Raw genomic sequence first — 19,015 nt, forward strand, 5'->3', positions numbered from 1 at the left:
ACTCAGTGGGTTCCTGTTGTTGTTGTTGTGTGCCTTTGCCTTTTCCAACTTATGGCGAACCTAAGGCAACACTATCACGGGGCTTTGTTGGTAAATTTCTTCAGATTGGGGGTTGCCATTGTTAGCCTCTGCAGCCGAGGGAGTGTGACTTCCCAGTGTGTGCTTAAGAGGGCTGAGGACCTTTATTAGACTCCTTAAAGGGAATTGTGAGGGAAGAGCGGGGGGGGGGGGAGAGAGAAGCTTATTTCCACTCCCCAGCCTTGAGGCGAGGAGGGAGAACAAAGACGCCATAAGAGACGGCCACTAAAGAGGCCTGGCGCTTATACAGGCCCTGCGCTACGCAGATGGTTTCGCCCATCCATAGAGGCGCCTCCCCTCCCCTTCGAAGAGAATGGTACGGCCCAGAAGCAGCGCGACCAATCAGAGGCGGCCTTGGTGGAATTCAAAAGCGGGCCCTGAGCAGGAGGAGAAGAAGAGGCGAGAGAGAAGCGGAAGAGTCATGGCTGGCGAAGGGGACGTTACAGTCTGCGTCAGGGTGCGCCCGCTGCTTGCCAGGTGAGTCGGAGGGACCTGGCTGGGAAGGGGCTGGGGCTGGGGCTGGGGCTGGGGGGGTCTTCCAGCCCTTTTCCCTCTCATGGCGAGCCTATCATGGGGGTTTCTTGGCAAGGTTTGTTCAGAGGGGGGTTTGCCACGACTATCCCCTGAGGCTGAGAGAGTGTGACTGGTAAGTTTCTTCAGAGAGGGCTTGGCCATGGCCATCCTCTGAGGCTGAGAGAGTGTGACTTGTTGCCCCAGAGTCACCCAGTGGGTTTCCATGGACTAACAACCAGGATTCAAGCCCTATTGAAACCACTACTGTACTCCCATCCACACACACTTCCAGATAGTAATTCAAGGCAAGTTCTTGCATGTTTCTTCAGAGGTCAGTGTGCCACGGCCGTCCTCTGAGGCTGAGAAAGTGTGACTTGCCCCAGAGTCACTCCGTGGGTTTCCATGGCTGAGTAGGGATTTGAACCCCGGTCTCCCAAAGTCATGGTCCAGCATTCAGACCAGTACCCCATGCTGTCTGTCTTCTACACACACTTCTAAATACAATTCAAGGCACACTATTGTGGGTTTTTCTTGGCATGTTTCTTCAGAGGGGTTTGGCCTTCCTCAGAGGCTGAGAGTGCGTGACTTGCCCAAGGTCACCCAATGGGTTTTTATGCTCGGCGGAGACTCGAACCCTGGTCTCCAAAGTCATAGTCAGACCACTATGCCAGGCTGGCTCTTTTCTGCATACACCTACCTGCCTTGAATCCCTTTGTGGGAGAAAGACAGGATATTAATCCTGGAAATAAATAAGTGAAAAATACTCTTCTAAATACAGTTAACTTTCTGCTCATCAATGAAAAGGAGGATCTTGTGCCTCTTTTGTTGTTCTTTTTGTTGTTGTTTTTATCTTATGGATAAATAGGAGACTCTAAAGTGAATTATCATGGGGTTTTCTTGGCAAGTTTATTCAGAGGTGGTTTGCCATGGCCATCTGAGGCTGAGAGAATGTGCCTTCACCACGGTCACTCAGTGGGTTTATATGGCCGAGCCAGGATTCGAACCCTGGTCTCCAATCATAGTCCAACACTCAAATCACTACACGATTCTGGCTCATCTTTACACAGAACTATGTCTTCACTGCCTTCTTGAAGGCGCACTGTCCCAGCATTTTACAGATGAAAACCGGGACATGTGTAGCAGCATTGCAGCCTGGTCAAGGTGGCAAAAAGTTAATTAATGAGGAACAACATTGTTAATATGTGCTGTTAATAACAGTCCTATCCCAGGAGCCGATGAACATAATAAGTGTCGATGGGTCTCTGGCACGATGGAGTGGGAAAATAACTGTTGGTCCCCCACATCGACTATCTTAAGAAGCACTGCTCTTGCTGTCCCTAACTATCAACATTGCAGAAATAATGTGGTCTGACACCCCTTTCGCTGCCATGACTCCCATCTTACAGAATCTTGGATTTTGTAGTTTTTTAAAGCTTCATGTTCTTGTTGTTAACTGCCTTGTGCGACTTCCTCTGGCCTTCCTTTCTTTCAGCTGCCTTTTACCTTCCCCGGCATCATTGCCTTTTCTAATGATTCCTGTCTTCTCATGATGTGGCCAAAGTACCACAGCCTCAACTTAGAAAACATATCCAGGAGTAGCTGTGTTGGCCATGTAGCAAAATACTATAACGCTCAAAATCCACAAAACAGTGACACCTTTATTGGCCAACCAAATTGTTTTCTGGATTTTGGATGTTATTGTTTGTTGTTGTTAACTATCATCGAGTCTGCCCCGACTCATGGTGACCCTATGGATGTGACATCTCCAAGACTCTTCTATCCTCTAAAACTCCACTTAGGTCTTGCAGGCTCAAGCCCATGGCCTCCTTAATGGAGTCCATCCATCTAGCATGTGGCCTCTTTGTACCCCACTTTTCCTAGCATTATTGTTTCTTCCAATGAGTCATGCCTTCTCATGGTGTGGCCAAAGAACAACAGCCTCATTTTAATCATCTGGCCTTCCAGGGAGAGTCTGGGCTTCATATGATCAAGGACCCCCTTTTTTCATCTTTTTGATCATACACAATTACACCTTCTGCATTCTTCCCTAGCACCACAATCTCAAATGAATTAATTTTCTTCCTATCTGCTTTCTTCACTGTCCAGCTCTTGTGATTTTAAAAGTTATTTCTACAGTATAGATACATCATCACCTGTGAGACAGGCAAGATATTTCCTCAGTCTCAAGAGTATTTGAATTTGTAAGAAAGATTTTTGTGCAAATTCTGGAAATGGGATATAATTGCATAGAATAAGGTATCTAAAATAGAGGCAGTCACCACTAAAGTAAAATTTAGCTGCCAGCTTATTTGTTATCTGTACATGGGAAGATATTGGCGGGGTACAGACCGCCGCTTTGCGGCGGTCTGCTGCCGCCGCCAGTAGGTCCGCGGGGGAGCCGGAGCCTTCAGACGGCCCGACTCCCGCGCGGACCGAAAAAAGAAGCTCCAAAATGGAGCTTCTTTTTTCATCGCGTTTGCGACGTAGCGAGGCGCCAGGGGCGCGCTCGCTACGTCAGCAGCGGTGCGACGCGTACGGACGCTAAGCGTCCGATACGCAAAGATGGCGCCGGCCATGTAGAAGGGCCGGCGCCATCTTGTACGGACGGAGTCCGTACTAGGCCATGGGGCGTCTAAAAGAGACGCCCCTTTTTTAAAATGGGACGTCCTCCGGACGTCCCAAAGGGCTGTTTAGAAAGCCCCATTGTTGTTTTGCCCCTAGCTTCAGGCATCAAAACAGATTGGGCTATCCTCCTTTACAGCACTTCATTCCAATGACTGTTGCCCATAAGCACCCCATTTGGAGATGGATTGCATTAAATGTTTTCCACTGAGATGTACTCTACAATATATTCAGCTTGCATAGCCTGGGGTATGATCCATCTTGGGCATTTCCAAAAAATGAACAATGAAAAGTTGCTAATACCATATCATTGAGTATTTGGAGTAGAGATTACTGTGGGGCTAAGATATTTTTAGCACGATAGATGTTTCCAGAAATGCTCTAATAACCAGGAAATTCTGTTTTGTTTCTTAAGAGAAAATGAAGACCTTGATGATAAAGGACAAATGGCATGGAAAAGTGAAGACTGTACTGTGTCACAAATAGACGGGACCAGGTCTTTTACCTTTGGTAAGTTCTTATCCACTGGAAAAACTTATAGCTTATAAATATTTCATAGCTAACTGGAATTAAGTAAACATATTCAAGGGCACCATGTTGGCAATGTAGCAAAATACAGGAAAAGGAGCGATACCCTTATTGGCCAACTAACCAAAACGCGGAAAATACATTGTGCAAGCTTTCTAGGTTCCATTGGCTTCTTCATCAGGTAAAACATATTAAAAATCATACAGGAGAAGAAAAGTGGTAATGGTGGAGTCATAGGTCTGCATTTTGTATCAGACATTGTTTCTGTTGTAGTCCAGCTTTTACGGATGTATCTCAAGAAGCAAACAAAGGCCATTCCCCCTCTTGGCCATGTGGAGACCAGGGACAAGGGACAATAAAATACTGGTAACAAAATTTCAACTCCATTAGTAACAGAAAAATAACTTCCCTTGAGAGCCAGGTTGTCCCTGGATGCCAGCCACAGATGCTGACGAAATGTGAGGAATAAACTCTTCTAGAACATGGCCATATAGCCCGAAAAAAACCACAAAAAACTTCTAAAAGATTTAATTTAAAATCCAACATTACTCTGGTTATTAGCACTTCAGATCCTAGCATGTGCAAAAAGATAAACAGGAAATGTAGACTTCAAAAAAAAAAAAAGGTCCAAGTACAGCATGTAAATATTCCTGACCAGGTATGTAGGATTCTACAGCACATTTTAAATGCCCACGCATCCATTTCTCCAGACTTCCATATCCTCCAAGATTTTTAAAAAATATATATCCAACCCTCTTTTTTTTTAATAACACCTTTCTACCTTCATCTCAAGATAAGAAGCATCTCCCCTTTTCTGATAGGTGAAACCAGTTAACCAGTTACCCATTTCCACTTTATCTAAACCTGAGAAACATGCTGTACTGTTATTTATTCCTTTGACTCTCTGGACAGCTTACAATTTCAACTAACTGTCCTTGCATCTTTTGCATCTCTCCATGTGACTCCAGCTTATTAACTGTTGCACAAAGTATCCCCCCCCCCAGAACGGTCCTTGGATTTGATTATAAATGCACACTGCCATACTCTCATACCAATCTTTTTTCCTGTTTGCTCTTTTGCAAAAGTATCTCAGATATGTGAGATTTCAATTGCAGCTGTAGAGATTAAAAATCACACCAGTTGGAGTGGGTAGTGTGTTTTGATTTGTAGATTGGAAGAACTCTTAGCCCAATTACTATGCTGTCTCAAGGATTCTAATTCAGCAAATCAATTTTTGCAAGCTCTGATTGAATTAAAGTTCTTCAAGTGCTAGTCTAGACAAGAGTATGGACTGAGGCCACCTTGGAGCACAACTAGTAGAGTGCTCTAGAAGAATTATGTTCACTTCATAATTCACTAAGTGAATTGATTTTTTTAAAAAACATTGCTGTGCGAGAACATCGTTACTTCTTGTCTTAGATTTTGTAGGAATTCACTTTTGAGTCCTACTATTTAATTCCTGTTACCAGTAAGATACTAACTTGTAAGAAATTCCAGTTAGTTAGGAGAGAAAACTTGTTTTGTGTATGAAAATTGTGAAAATGCCTGTTCTCATATTATAAAATCAAAGAAAGTCATTTTGCAGAATGGTGTAGTTGTTTCAGGATGGGACTATAGGCCAGGGTTCAATTCCTTGCTCAGTTGTGGAAACCCACTGGGTTACCTTGGGCGAGTCACACACTCTCAGTCCCAGAAAACACCATTATCAGTTCCCCTTAGGGCAGTAGTTCTCAACCTGTGGGTCGCGACCCCTTTGAAAGTTGAACGACCCTTTCACAGGATTCACCTAAGACTATCAGAAAACACATATTTCTAATGGTCTTAGGAACCGAAATAAAAATAATTTTATGGTTGAGGGTCACCACAACATGAAGAACTGTATTAAAGGGTCGTGGCATTAGGAAGGTTGAGATCCACTGCCTTAGGGTCACCATAAGTCAGAAAAAACTTCAAGGCACACAACAATTCAGTCTAGTTTACAAACAGCAGCATGATAACGGTGAATCTAGGGGACAGAACTCAATTATTTGAACTAAACATTTTTTTCTTCTCTTTAAGATCGTGTGTTTCATTCTGAAGATAGTACCACCAAAGTCTACCAGGGTGTGGCTGCTCCTATTATAAAGTCTGCTGTTCAGGGATACAATGGTATGATGATGATGATGGCTCACTTTAGGTTTTTTCCCAAACTTGGGATTCAAGGCAGGTTAACATTAAAATACAGTTAGTTAAAACAGCATGATGTAGTGGTTTCAGCATTAGATTAGGACTCTAAGAAACTAGGGTTCAAATGCACAGTCAGCCATGGTAACCCACTGGTCTTGCCAAGAAAACCTTAGGAGAGAGTCGCCATAACTCAGTCTGCTTGAAGGTACATAACAAGAAGTTTAAACACTCCAAAGATCAACGTTAAAATGGAATTCGAAACAATATTTGAAAACTATTTAAAATATCTAGTTGAAAATGATAAAAGCTGCTAAAAATAGTACAATGCCCACTTAAAATTCTTTAAACACCAGTTAATGTGAAAGTTTGCATTCTGTGTGAGCATCAGTGTGAGTTAACCATTGTGTTTCCTTTTTAGGCACAATTTTTGCTTATGGTCAAACAGCTTCCGGCAAGACCTACACAATGTTGGGCACACGGGATTGTCCTGGTATCTTACCTATGGCGATTCATGATGTCTTCAATACAATTTGCAAAGTAAGTAATTCAGGCGCATTACAGACCGCCCCATTTGGGGCGGCCTGTATCCGACCATTTCCCCGCCAGATTGGGGCCACAGCAGCAGCCTCCAATTCGCCGCTTTCCAGGCCGCTTCCCCATGGCCTGGAAAGGTGCCCTTGGGGCTTCATGCCTCAAGGACAGCCAACGGCAGCAGGGAGGAGGAGAAAGGGGCCACTTGGCCCCTTTCTGTGTTGCATTGCTGGCGCAGCCGTCTAAAGGTTTGCCAGCAACGCAAATCCTAGAAGGAGCTCCTTCTAGGGCCGCAAAAAGGGCACCCCAGGCGCCCTCGCACAGCGCAAGGACATCAGGTCCACGCCGCCCCATTTGGAGGCGGCGCATTCGTGACGTCCTAATGGCAACACCCATCTGGAATGGGCGCTGCCATTTTGTACATACCGTGTATGTACTAGGGTTGGGGGCATCTGGAAGAGACGCCCCCGGGCAACCCTAGTACGTACACAGTACATACTTTAGGCGCGTCTGTAACGCACCTCAGTTAAACTTTTATCTTTCATTTGTTTGTTCAGAGTTGTAAAGCTAGATGAGGCTAATGTTGTACATGCTGTGACAGTTCCTAGCTTGTTTTAAGGTATGAATCCTCCAGATATTCTAGATTACAATTCCCCTCATTTCTTATCACCAGCCAGATTGGGTGGGAACAATTGGAATTGTAGACTAGCGCACTTGGAGTGCCAAAGATTCCCTATCTCTAATTGAGCAAGTCCCACATAGACTTGCCTTTTAGGGGGAAAGAAAGGCTGGCAAGCTAGGCTTCTGTTTTGTTCTTTTGGAAAACTGAGATTGGTGCTACTATGTTGTTGTTGTTGTTGTTATCTAGTTATATTGTATTATCATTGTGCATGGTGATTGACAAGAAAAAGAACAAGGAAAAAGAGTTCCCTGCCCTCACACTAACAATCTTATTTCCTGGAAGTAATAAACTGGTTCCACCCCCTTTCTCCTAAGGTATCCTAATGTTAGGTCCTCATAAGTTGTTGGAGTACAGTCGTCACCATTCCTGATTGTTGGTTGCAGATGTTAGGAATGGTACTCCAACAGCTAAGATTGATTTGTATCCATCATAGCGCAGGTGGGTTTTTTAAAAAAATTTTTTAAATGGAATTGATGTTAAGGCTTCACTTATAGGGTGGGGGAAAACATCTTCAAGCAAGCTGACGAATGTATTCTCTTAATCTTTAGATTCCAGACAGAGAATTCCTACTCCGTATATCATATATGGAGATTCACAACGAAACCATTCAAGACCTACTGTGCATTAACATTAGGAAAAAGAAACCATTAGTTGTTCGTGAAGACATCAATGTAAGTAAATCAAGGCTAGAGAATCTCCTGTATTATATATCATATTATAATATAGTTGTCCCTCTGTTTGTGTGGACTTTGAATCCACATCCCTCGCTTACTTGTGAGGGGCAAACAGAGGCACTTAAAATGGGGCACCTGTTCGCAGGTGTCCGCAGGGGGCACCGCTGTTCAAGCCAATAGGGCTTGAATATCTGCGGATTTCCATTTTCACGGGGGGTCCAGAACGGCTCTGCCATGAAGATGGAGGGGTGACTGTATATACAAAAGTAGTGGAGTAACTTGGAAGATAAAATGCTGGTTGTTCAAAAATTGCTGATGGCTACCCATCTTTTAATACTTCCTTGCTTTTTCACTAATAAACTCATGTTCTCAAAACTGATTATGTATTGCATTAGATGTTCTGTTAGTGCATTGCCTTAAATACCTTTGTTTAATCTTATATTGTTCACAAATAAGTCTTAATGCAGGGAATTTTAACGTAAGTATGTTCTAAATCTAGTTTTAAAAACTCTTGCAGAGGACAATTTACGTTGAAGATCTGAGCGAGGAAGTGGTGATTTCTCCAGAGCAAGTGCTGAACTGGATACAGAAAGGCGAAAGTAAGATTCAGTATTTCTTTTGTGGCTTAATGTGTACAAATACATGTCTGTGCAATTCTGTGACATCAGAAGATCTCTTTGTATTTTGGAAAAGAGGATAACTCATTTTTGTGATCTTCTGAACAGAAAACAGGCACTATGGTGAGACGAAAATGAATGAACGAAGCAGCCGCTCTCATACGATTTTCAGAATGGTAAGTTCTTTTAATTGAATTTATTTTATTGAACTCATCCTGTCACAATATTACTGATCTGGCATGTAACTGGTTAATAATAACTAGTGATAATATATGTATTTATATCCTGCTTTTATTCCAAACTGGCACTCAAGGCAGCTTCCAATTTCAAATCCAATACAGTTAAAAGCACATAAACGAAAAAGTGAATGTTAAAAAGGAATTAATCAAATTACTGACAATATTAAAATGATTTAAAATTACACTTAAAGAGATAAAATTCAGTTGAAAGATAAAAAGCAATTTAAGCCGTTTAGTTTAAAACATTACAACATATATAGTATATTCTTTAAAGAAAACTTTCCATTTTAAAAACATTTTGGCTTTTATTCCAAAAACCTGCTGAAATAAAAAATCTTTGTCTACTAGTAGAAGGATGATTGTAGGGGACTTTCTGGCCTCCTTTGGAAGTGATTTGTAGTGTGAAAGGTCTTTTCTCACATCCCCACCAACCCTTCATGTGATGATGATGGGACTGAGAGACGGGCTTGTCCTCATCTCAGGGCCCAGGCATGCTCATATAGGGAGATGTGTTGTGCCATATAGCCTAGACCTGAGCCATATCGGGCTTTATGGGACATAACCAGCAGTTTAAACTGCCTGGAAACAAACTGACAGCTAGTGAAACTGTTCTAATAAGGGAGTGGTATGGTCCCTGTAACCTCCAATTAATGCAACTCTGTGTACAAGCTGAAATTTCTAAACATCCTTCAAAGGAGGAGTGCATTAGAATAGTCCAAATGGGCTATAACTAAAGCATGTACCACTATGGACACGTCTGACATCTCAAGGAATGGACATAGTTAGTGTACAAGCTTTAAATGTGCAAAAAACATTCCTGTCACCATAGAAGCCTGGACCTTGAAGTTCAAAGCTGAGTCCATGAGTACACCCTAACTGAAAACCTGCATCTTCAAAGGATGTGTAACCCCCACCTAACACAGACTGAATCCCTATTGCCTGATCTGCCTTTCAACTGAACAGGAGCACCTCTTGTCTTGGACTATATCTCCCAGCATCCCTCATCATTGATTATGCTGATTAGGTCTTCTGGGAGTTTCAGGCCAAGACTGCACAATTTCCAATGCTGATGTGCAGAGGGAGGGGGAATTATGCTCTCCATTCTACTTATAGAAGCAGTAGCAGGAGAACTGGATTGGATACCATCCATTATAACTAGTTAGTGTTCACTCACATGTCTTGGAGATTGTCAAACAGATTGTTTCTGAAAGTATTTATATCTTGCTTTGTATCCAAATATTTCACGGCAAGATACAGTTGTTGTTTTTTTAAGAAAAAAATCACAAAACAGACAAATATTTTAAAGCAATTTAAGATAATTGGGGAAAACGTAATGTAGTGTAAATAACATTCTCTGAAACAAAAATCCACAACTAATCAAGCTGCAATTACTGGCCTCAAAGATTTGGTGAAAAGCTATGTTTTTGCTTGCCATTGAAATAAACCCTTGGGATGAGGTAATGGCCTTCATATTTCTCCACAGACTATACCATAATGATAAACAGTCTTGTCAGCCTGTAATATGTGACAGTGTTAACTTGGCTCTGCTTGCTTTTTCTTGAAGATAATTGAAAGTAAGGAAAAAGATACTTCCAGCTCAAGCTATGAAGGAGCTGTAATGGTCTCTCACTTGGTGAGTTCTTTCAGTAATAGCATTACAGTTAGAAGTTGGTTTGGCAGGGGAATAGTTTAACATTTGAAATACCGTTGGGTGAAAGGGTCATTCGTGTTCATCCTGTTTTATGCATGGATGTGTACAGTTCAATATCTTGATAAAGCTTGCAGGGGGGAAACTAGTATGTTACTGAAGCATTTAATAGGAATGTTTCTCTATGAATATGGAGGCAGTTTTGCTATGGCATCTGGTCTTCCCTGATTGCCAGGGTTGACTCAGCTGAGCTGGGTGATTAGCCAGTTTCCCCTTCCTCCTCACTGCACCTTTGGCAGAGGAAGACCACCATCCCTGAAGATGTACACTCTTCATTGAAGGGAATATAGTGCTACCCCTGTATCTGCAGTACTGACAGTTTCACTTACCTGCATCCAAAAGAATATGGTTTCTAAGCATCTGGAGCTCCCCCAGGGCAACTCTATGGTCATCTTCTTCTGGAAATAAAGGGTTCACTATTATCTTCAATATAGGGTTCGCTATTATCTGCAACTCTATGATCAACCTCCTATAGAAATACGGGGTTTGTGTTATCTACAATTTTCACTATCTGTGATAAGTCTCTAGGAACGTATCCCTCGCATATAGGGGAATTGTGCTTTGCACAAGTCTGAAGCATATTTGACAGGGTTTTGTTTTTGTTTGTTTTTGCTATCAGTGGAATTTGCTTAAAAGGATAATCTAAATCACTATCTACATAGCTGAAATGCATTTACTGATACTGCTCTTGAAATGTAACAAGATAACAAAACAAATGACACACACTTTTCCCTAACCACCCACTTTGTAGGCCATTCTACATCTGAGGAATAAATTCATATCTTCTAAAGCATACTTCCTCAACACATTGGAATTGTTGTTCCAGATCATTTGTACTAAAATTTTGGAAATATAAAAGGAACTTTAGAACAAGAAAAGTAGCCTTTGGAACAGCTTCTTCCAACTTAGTGCCCTCTAGATGTGTTTTTGGCCATAACACCAATTATTCCAAATTAGCTTGGGATGTTGCTAGCTGGGATGATGGGAGTTGCAGTTTGAAAGAAGCTGTGCTAAGGTTGTTTTCTAAATTTCCTTCATTCTTTTTGCACTTCAAAAATGTTAGTGCTTAATAAGTCTTAAGTTCATCCCAGATGTGAAGAGCACAAATTGTCCTGCAATCAACTCCTGCCCACCTTCAGTTTGCTGATGTGCTAACTATAGCACTTCTGTTTCCCAGACTCTCTGATGCCATTGTTTATCACCAATAGTCAGTCTTCAGATCAATAGGAGAGTTAAACAGCTTGAAAGAAAACAGTCTTAACAAAGTTCCCTTTGACTTTTCAGAATTTAGTAGACCTGGCAGGAAGCGAAAGAGCTAGCCAGACCGGCTCTGAAGGTATGTAGCGGCTATCAAATGAGATTTTCTAGAATTTTGTTATACTTCATTCTTTATCACTGAATTCTATCTTAATCATTACACTCGGGTTTAGCCATTACTCAGTGGAGTTCATAGCAATATAGAATGTATTTTTTCATTGTCTTCACAGCAACCTTGTGAAATGGGTAAGAAAGTGAATAGCTGAAGATCCCTTCAGGAAGGATCCTGGCTTGACTGAGAGCTATTGGGTGGAAGGAGAGGATAATAACTTGGGGTATATGTTCCTAGACAAATAGCTTTTGCTTAGCAGGTACAATGTTCCTGCTCTTTTCAGTGGTTTCAGGTACATTAAGCCAAACTGGCAATTGTTAAACAGAACTCTCATGCTTCCATAGATTCTGTTTAAGAGGATAATTCTAGATTGACTCTCCCCTCTAATTATTCATAGCTTGTTGTTAAGTGTCCTAAGCAATCTTGCTACCATTGTATTGAAAACTAACATTGAAGGAAACCATAGCCTCAAGTTTGCAAGACCTGAGAAAGGCAGCTGATGCATAGGAATCTTGCAGGCTTCTTATTTATAGGGTCACCATAAATTGATGTCCATCTGGTGGCAAAGAACAACAACGGTCATCTTGGTGGTTTTAAACTAGGGTTGGACAGACTCAGGGAAGATAAAGTTAATAATTCCTACTGTCCAGAACTGCTGTATGCTACTTTCAGTATCAGATGCATTATGCTTCTGAATGCTAACTAAGGAATGTGAGTCAGAATGATATGCACCATTATATTCATGTTCTACTTACAGCCTTCTTTTGGTCAGCCATTGAGGTATAGCTAGATAGATCTTTAGCCTGATCCAGCAGCAGAGTATTCTTGTGTTATATTATCCACCTTGATTCCCACATTTGAGGAAAAGCAGTGTATAAATAAAGGGATGGAAAAGAACAGACTTGGTGTTTAATGTTTGATTACATCACAATAGAAAAACAATCCTGTGAAAGAAGCTGCATTTTTATAGGGTTTTTTTCTACATATTTTGTTTTAATCTCTAGGTATTCGATTAAAAGAAGGCTGTAATATAAACCGGAGCCTGTTCATCTTGAGTCAAGTTATAAAGAAACTTTGTGATGATCAATCTGGGTAAGAAGTCTTGTGCTACTAAACCCAAACTATAGTCCAGTGGTGGGAACTGTTGGATCTTTATACAGTGCTCCCATGCCATACACTGGTGTACTACATGCGATTTCCAGCTTATGTGGAAGCTCTGCAACAGGAAAAAAAATGGCATGTGCATTCATGTTACATGCACCGCCACGGGCATGCGCTGCATTGTTTCTAATGGAACACGAGCATACGTGGATTTCCCCTCACGTGCTGGGATTCAGAACAGATCCCCTGCATAAGGGGAGGACTCACTGTATATTTTACACTACAGTTCCCACAAACATTTGACAGTAATGATGTTGAGTGCTTTTGTATGAAGCCTTTAAGCCAAAATATCTGGAGAATCATAGATTCTCCAGCTTTGTCTCTAACATAACAGATTAATTCTTGGATCGCATTTTTCTTTACTAATCAGCAAACCTACATTCATCTTTAAAATCCCTCTTTGCTAGTGGCTTCATCAACTACAGGGACAGCAAGCTGACACGAATTCTACAAAATTCACTGGGTGGAAACGCTAAGACTGTTATCATCTGCACAATTACTCCCGTATCTCTGGAAGAAACCCTTAGCACTCTTCAGGTAAAACTTTTGTTGTTGCTGTTGTTGCTTTATAAAGACTTCTTTTCTATTGTATCTAATGTTTTCTGTATGTTAATTTTGACCTAGAAAGGAGACAGTGACTTCAAGAGCACTTTTCCATATAAGACATTAATTTTATCCTTCAATGTATTTTGTGCTGTCTGGAAAAGCTATTAGCTTTTACTTTGATTTGCATTATTAGTTACACTTTCCCTTCTGGTTTGTATACTGCAGAAGGCAAAAGTATTCAGCCAAGTCTGATATAAGCCATTAACTTTATTCTTCAGTGTATTTTGTGCTGTCTGGGAAAGCTATTAGCTTTTACTTTGGTTTGCATTATTGGTGACCATTTCCCTTTTGTTTGTATACTGAAGAAGGAAAAGGTATGCAATAAAGTGTGATTTCAAAAGCTAAGTGGGTAGGGAAGGCAAAAGTATGCAGTCAAGTATGATTTCAAATGCTTATTGGGTAGGCTGTGATTCCTAAGGCAAATGGGTGGATTTTTTTTTATTTTTATTTTTTTTTTTTTGCTGTGACCTCCAAACAGTCCCATATATGCCATATGTTGCAGTGCAGGCCTAAATGCCTAGAACAGCCTAGTGGCCTCCAGATATTTTGGTCTAGAACTCCTGTCAGTTCCATCCAGTATATCCAATAGTAAGGAACTGTACGTCAATACATCTGAAAGGCCAAATGTTCCTGCACCTAGAGCATGGCTTCTTTCCAGAGCTAAAGTTCTGACACTCTCTTGGAAGTCTTGGAATTTGGCTCTACTCATATGTCCAGTCCTTTAGGAGTGACCTCTCTGGAGGCAGCTGAAGGCCAGGGACAGCGGGGAGACCCTCTCTGACCTCCAGCTGCTGTTGAATAAGGATAAAATACTATTGTAGCCTAGAAAACTTAAGGCTTAAAACTTTTGGCATCCTGCTGCATTTTTAAAGTTTTGTGCTATGAAAGAGCATAATCCTGGAGGTCCCATTTGTAGTTACTATAATAGCAAGTGTTCTGTTTTGCAGTACTCTAGCATAAAATGGATTTGATGCAAAATGATTTCTTCTGACTTCTGCTAATGTGAACACTTGCTGTCTTGGTTCTGTGTACTTGTCTTTCCTAGTTTGCCAGTACAGCTAAAAAGATGAAAAATACCCCCAAAGTAAATGAAGTTCTTGATGATGATGCCCTTCTGAAGAGGTATCGTAAAGAAATAGAAGACTTAAAACGTCGCCTGGATGAGGCAAGTCTTCCTTTCAGTTAGTACTGGTTGGGGCTGATAGGAGTTGCAGTTTAATATCAATTCTTCCTCTCCTTACCTTTATGTAAACCTGCCCTATCTATTCCCACTTATTACATATTGTTACTTACATTTTGTTGTCATGTGCCTTCAAATCATTTCCGAATTCTAGCAACCTGAACATGACCCTGTTATAGGTGTTTCTGGGTATGAGAGTGTGTGACTCAACCAAGATCACGAGTGGGTTTCCATGGCCAAGTGGGGAATCAAACCCTGGTTTCCAGGGTCATAGTCCTACACTCAAACCAAAGCTCAAAGGATTCCTATGGTAAAAGCTAAGCTGTGGGATGTGTGTCTTTGTCTGGCAGCATTGGCTGAAGGAATTCAAAATCCATTAAAGAAAAATTCAGAGATTAATTCACTTCTGGATTTGGGGTAGTTACCTATGCTGAGCAGTCTAACAGTTATCTCTGATTAGATCAGGAGTGAGCAACTTGTAGGACTCCAGCTGTTGTTGAAATGAAACTGCCATCAGCCTTAGCCAGAATGGTTGATGGTGAGGAATTATTGGAGTTGCAGTTTGACATCTGAAGAGCCAGAAATTAATCCATGCTTTAGATGCATTTTAGTTGAGTCTGGCTGAATTGCTTTGTCGCACTACATTTAAAAAAAAATTACATGTGTTCAGAAAGTATCACATCCAAACTTAAATCTATAGAATTGGCTAAGAATCTGGGTAGAGGAAATCCTGTGGAAAGAAGAATCAATGACAGACCCTCTGGGGCTTGTACTGTACTGACCAGATGGTGTTGGCCCAGAAAATGAATGAGGGGTTTCCTAAACACCTTTCAATCACCAGTGTATAAAGGTGGCCCCTGGATCTACTGCAATTGCCCACCACTCAGTTAGAAAAACTTCAGTCTGACTAACTCACTTGGAGATCCAGCTACAGTGTGCCTGCGCCATGCGCAAGCGCATTTTACACAGCTTTAAGCTTATGCAGAAGCTGCTTGGGGAGGGAAAACAATGGCGCACCGCTCCGCCACATGCACGAGCCTCATTATTTCCTATAGGGCTTGAGCATAGGTGGATTTTCCCTTACACGGGGGGATCTGTAACCGATCCCCCGCGTAAAGAGAGGGCCCACTGTACTTTGAAAATCTGGAAATGCAGATGTTTTAGCTATTGAGACGGATGTATTTATTTTCAGGTTTCATCACACTCTCACACCAAAGACCAGCTCGCACAGCTGCTGGAGGAGAAGGACTCTCTTCAAAAGCAGCAGGAGGACAGGATAAGAGCACTAACTGAGATGCTTGTGACAGCATCTTCTTTCTCACGAGAACAAGAGTTAAAAGTAAGGAGGAAAGATTGAAATGGTTTAACTGATCTTGTACCAGAACTGGAGAAACTGGTCTTACTGTATCAGATGGAATGGCAGTATTCTGAGCGCTTTTAGTTTTTGTTTTAAGTCTAGACAATTTTGTTTTCTTTAGGTTATTGGAAAATAATTTTATTGGGCAAATTGTAGAAGAATAAAGCAACAAATTGTCCAGATGTTTCTGAGATCAAATAAGTTCTTAACAGTGCCAGTACATGGGGTTGGGGAGGTTTGTTTTTGATATGTCCCTTCATTTTGGCTCACATCAATTGCTGGGCAGCTCTCCAGAAATTACAATAAGTTTAGCATTCTGAACCACTAAAATGCTGTACCCCGATCTTGTTTCCACCTCTTTTTTCTAATACATGTGCAAAGAAACTTGCTGTGTGTTATATTAGTACACAGCTATGCATAATCTATATAGTATAAATATTTTATTATGTATCAGATCAGCTTGACTTATGAAGACTATATATATGAGACCCTCCAAGGGACCCCATTATTGATTACATTCGAGCTGTGCTTCTGCAGATACATACTATTTCCAGCTTTGGTGTAGAAATTTTAGCAGTGAAATTGTAGTAACTAAACTCATCCCTCCACATTTGCTGGGGTTAGGAGCACAGGACCCCCGTGAATGTTGAAAAGCCACAAATAACAAAAACACTATGTTTTTATCTAAGAGAACACATCTCAAGAAATCTCTAGGTCCTTCAGTGTGACTTTTGGTTAAAGTTGACCATAGAGTTGCTCTGGAGGACTTAGATCAGTGATGGTGAACCTTTTAGGGGTCAAGTTCCCAAACTAAAAGGTCTTCCAGCACCGGGTATTACCCGGTGCTGGGGGTGGGACATCTGCCCTCTGCCATTCCCGGCCTTCAGCTGCCTCCAGAGATGTTTACATTAATATTTACATTAATTTTCTGAAGTTTATTTCTGTTGGAGTTGTCACCCTGTCCAGTGAAGGGTCATCAGCAAATCATATTCTGGATAAAAATAAATATTAAAGGTCCAGTTTACTTTAATTATTTTACATGTCTTTATATATATGTATGTGTGCATTCACACAGATGTGCAAAATTTCACTTTAAGTCATCCACATGACTTGATATTCTTTCTTTTCTCTTTATTTTAAGACTAAAAGGAAGAGGAGAGTTACTTGGGCTCCTGGAGCAATAAGCCAGGATGCGGGACTATGTTTCTTGGAAGACCTTCCTAGTAGAGGCAAACGATTTAAAGCATCTTTCTCTTCTCTTCCAGAGATGGAAGAATGTAAGTGCTAGGGAAAAACTTTTTAAAGTAGTGCAATACCCTTAGAGTGAATTGTAGAGTTTTCATAGTGCTAGGTAGGAATTGGTAGGACTTGTACAGTGTGTCATCTATCCAGAATCTATCATGATTGGCAGATAGTTGAACTGATACCAAAATGCTTGCTTTGAAGAGGCTTTATGATGTATCCTAGTTAACTGGCCTCAAATGTTTTTGTTAAATCTGTAAGGGACAGAGAGCACTAAAGGACTTTTCACTTAAGCAAGCATATATATTGTTTCTTTCATGGTTACTGTAGAGGTCTCATTCTAACACCAGGTTCCTGGCACTAGAGAAATCTGGCTGCCCTGCCAGTGTTGGCAGAGATTAAGGTGACAGCCTTTTCCATGTAGTAGGATTGTTGTGAGCCTGCCAGCCCTTACCCCTGCTTTTCATCATTTCTCTTTAAATGTTCATTTTAAATACAGAAAAAAGAAAGGAGGAAGGAAAAATAAGGGTGGCAGGGGAGGGGAGAGAAAGGAAAGGAGGAAGGAGAAAAACAGGATATAACTTATAGGGTATAATTTGATCAGTATTATCACATGCTGACTTTTGTCTAAATACAATTACATGTTGAATATCCCTTATCTGGAATTCTGATATACTCAGAAGTCCAAAATTGTCCATATGAGTGGCTGAGATAGCAACACCTTTGCTTTTTTATGGTTCACTGTACATAAACATTGTTTCATGCTCCAAATTATTTAAAATATTATTTATAAGGCTATGTGTATAAGGTATACATGAAACATAAATGAATTTCCTGTTTAGATTTGGGTCCCATCTCTAAGCTATCTCATTATGTATATGCACATATTTCAAAATCCCCCCCCTCCCCAAAATAAGCCCTAAATCCAAAAAACTAAGCATTTTAGATAAGCGAGATTCAGCCTATGGTAATCCTAGCTAGAATTCATCAGTTCAGTCAATGGAAATTTAGTAAGTCAACACCTATATAAATTTCATTGATTCAGTGCACTAGTTCTAGTTGACACTAACATTAAACCATGGTGTTCAAACGAGTACATGGCGCTTTAAGTGTAGGCAAAGCAGTGAGACCTTGGAAACAATGGATGGTAAAACTTTATATTACCAGACTGAAAGCACACATCACTTTGCTACCTGTATTTTTAGGAAAGTGCTGTTGGATTTCCATTTTGGTAATTATGGATTCGGCTATTGTGCTTATGATTAAATTCAAGGGCCAAGCAGTCATTTGGTGAATTGGGATGCCTACTAAAATCAAAAAGCCAGAGTGACCCCTACTTGAATTAGAACCCTCTTTAATATAAGAAAAGCATTCAGGACCCATCAGCTCTTTAGCTAATCCAAGTTCAAATGCATTATGTCTTTCATCCTTCTTTGAATTTATCTCAAGGCACTATTTCTGCATTTAAGCTTGTCATCTCTCCCCGTTTTTCCCCCTCTTGGTGAAATGTTTTCATGCTCAGCTATGTCTTCAGAGTTCTCAGACATTACAGCCAGTGGTGCACTACCTGAAGAAGAGTGGGTTCCAGGATCTGAAATCAACTTTGTAAGTACTAGATATACTCATGTATACGTTAATCTCATGAAGTAGTCAAGAAGCAGGTTTGGGGCAAAAGTGTGGCTTTTGATATGGCCCATGGATAAATCAAGAGTAAAACCTAGGTGCCTGTTTCATTCTTTCAA

The 19,015-nt window shown here is 41.0% G+C and overlaps 1 protein-coding gene across 6 annotated transcripts in view; it reads left to right on the forward strand.

Moving 5' to 3' along the window:
* Nucleotides 1-325: 325 nt before the first annotated feature.
* Nucleotides 326-19,015, forward strand: part of CENPE (centromere protein E) — a 51,256-nt gene continuing 32,566 nt past the window's right edge. For 4 of the 6 annotated variants that reach the window (XM_042468338.1, XM_042468343.1, XM_042468340.1 and 1 more), the window contains exons 1-15: nt 327-555; nt 3,629-3,723; nt 5,800-5,889; nt 6,326-6,444; nt 7,669-7,791; nt 8,312-8,393; nt 8,520-8,587; nt 10,215-10,283; nt 11,643-11,694; nt 12,732-12,819; nt 13,296-13,425; nt 14,540-14,659; nt 15,867-16,013; nt 17,173-17,308; nt 18,796-18,878. In XM_042468338.1, coding sequence (XP_042324272.1) covers nt 392-555; nt 3,629-3,723; nt 5,800-5,889; nt 6,326-6,444; nt 7,669-7,791; nt 8,312-8,393; nt 8,520-8,587; nt 10,215-10,283; nt 11,643-11,694; nt 12,732-12,819; nt 13,296-13,425; nt 14,540-14,659; nt 15,867-16,013; nt 17,173-17,308; nt 18,796-18,878 — 1,566 coding nt within the window. In that variant the 5' untranslated portion in view covers nt 327-391. Of the gene's footprint in view, nt 556-3,628; nt 3,724-5,799; nt 5,890-6,325; nt 6,445-7,668; nt 7,792-8,311; nt 8,394-8,519; nt 8,588-10,214; nt 10,284-11,642; nt 11,695-12,731; nt 12,820-13,295; nt 13,426-14,539; nt 14,660-15,866; nt 16,014-17,172; nt 17,309-18,795; nt 18,879-19,015 lie in introns of all 6 variants that reach the window. The other 2 variants (XM_042468339.1, XM_042468342.1) reach the window with 2 other exon arrangements.

Source organism: Sceloporus undulatus, chromosome 5, assembly GCF_019175285.1.
Source record: "Sceloporus undulatus isolate JIND9_A2432 ecotype Alabama chromosome 5, SceUnd_v1.1, whole genome shotgun sequence".
NCBI lineage: Eukaryota > Metazoa > Chordata > Lepidosauria > Squamata > Phrynosomatidae > Sceloporus > Sceloporus undulatus.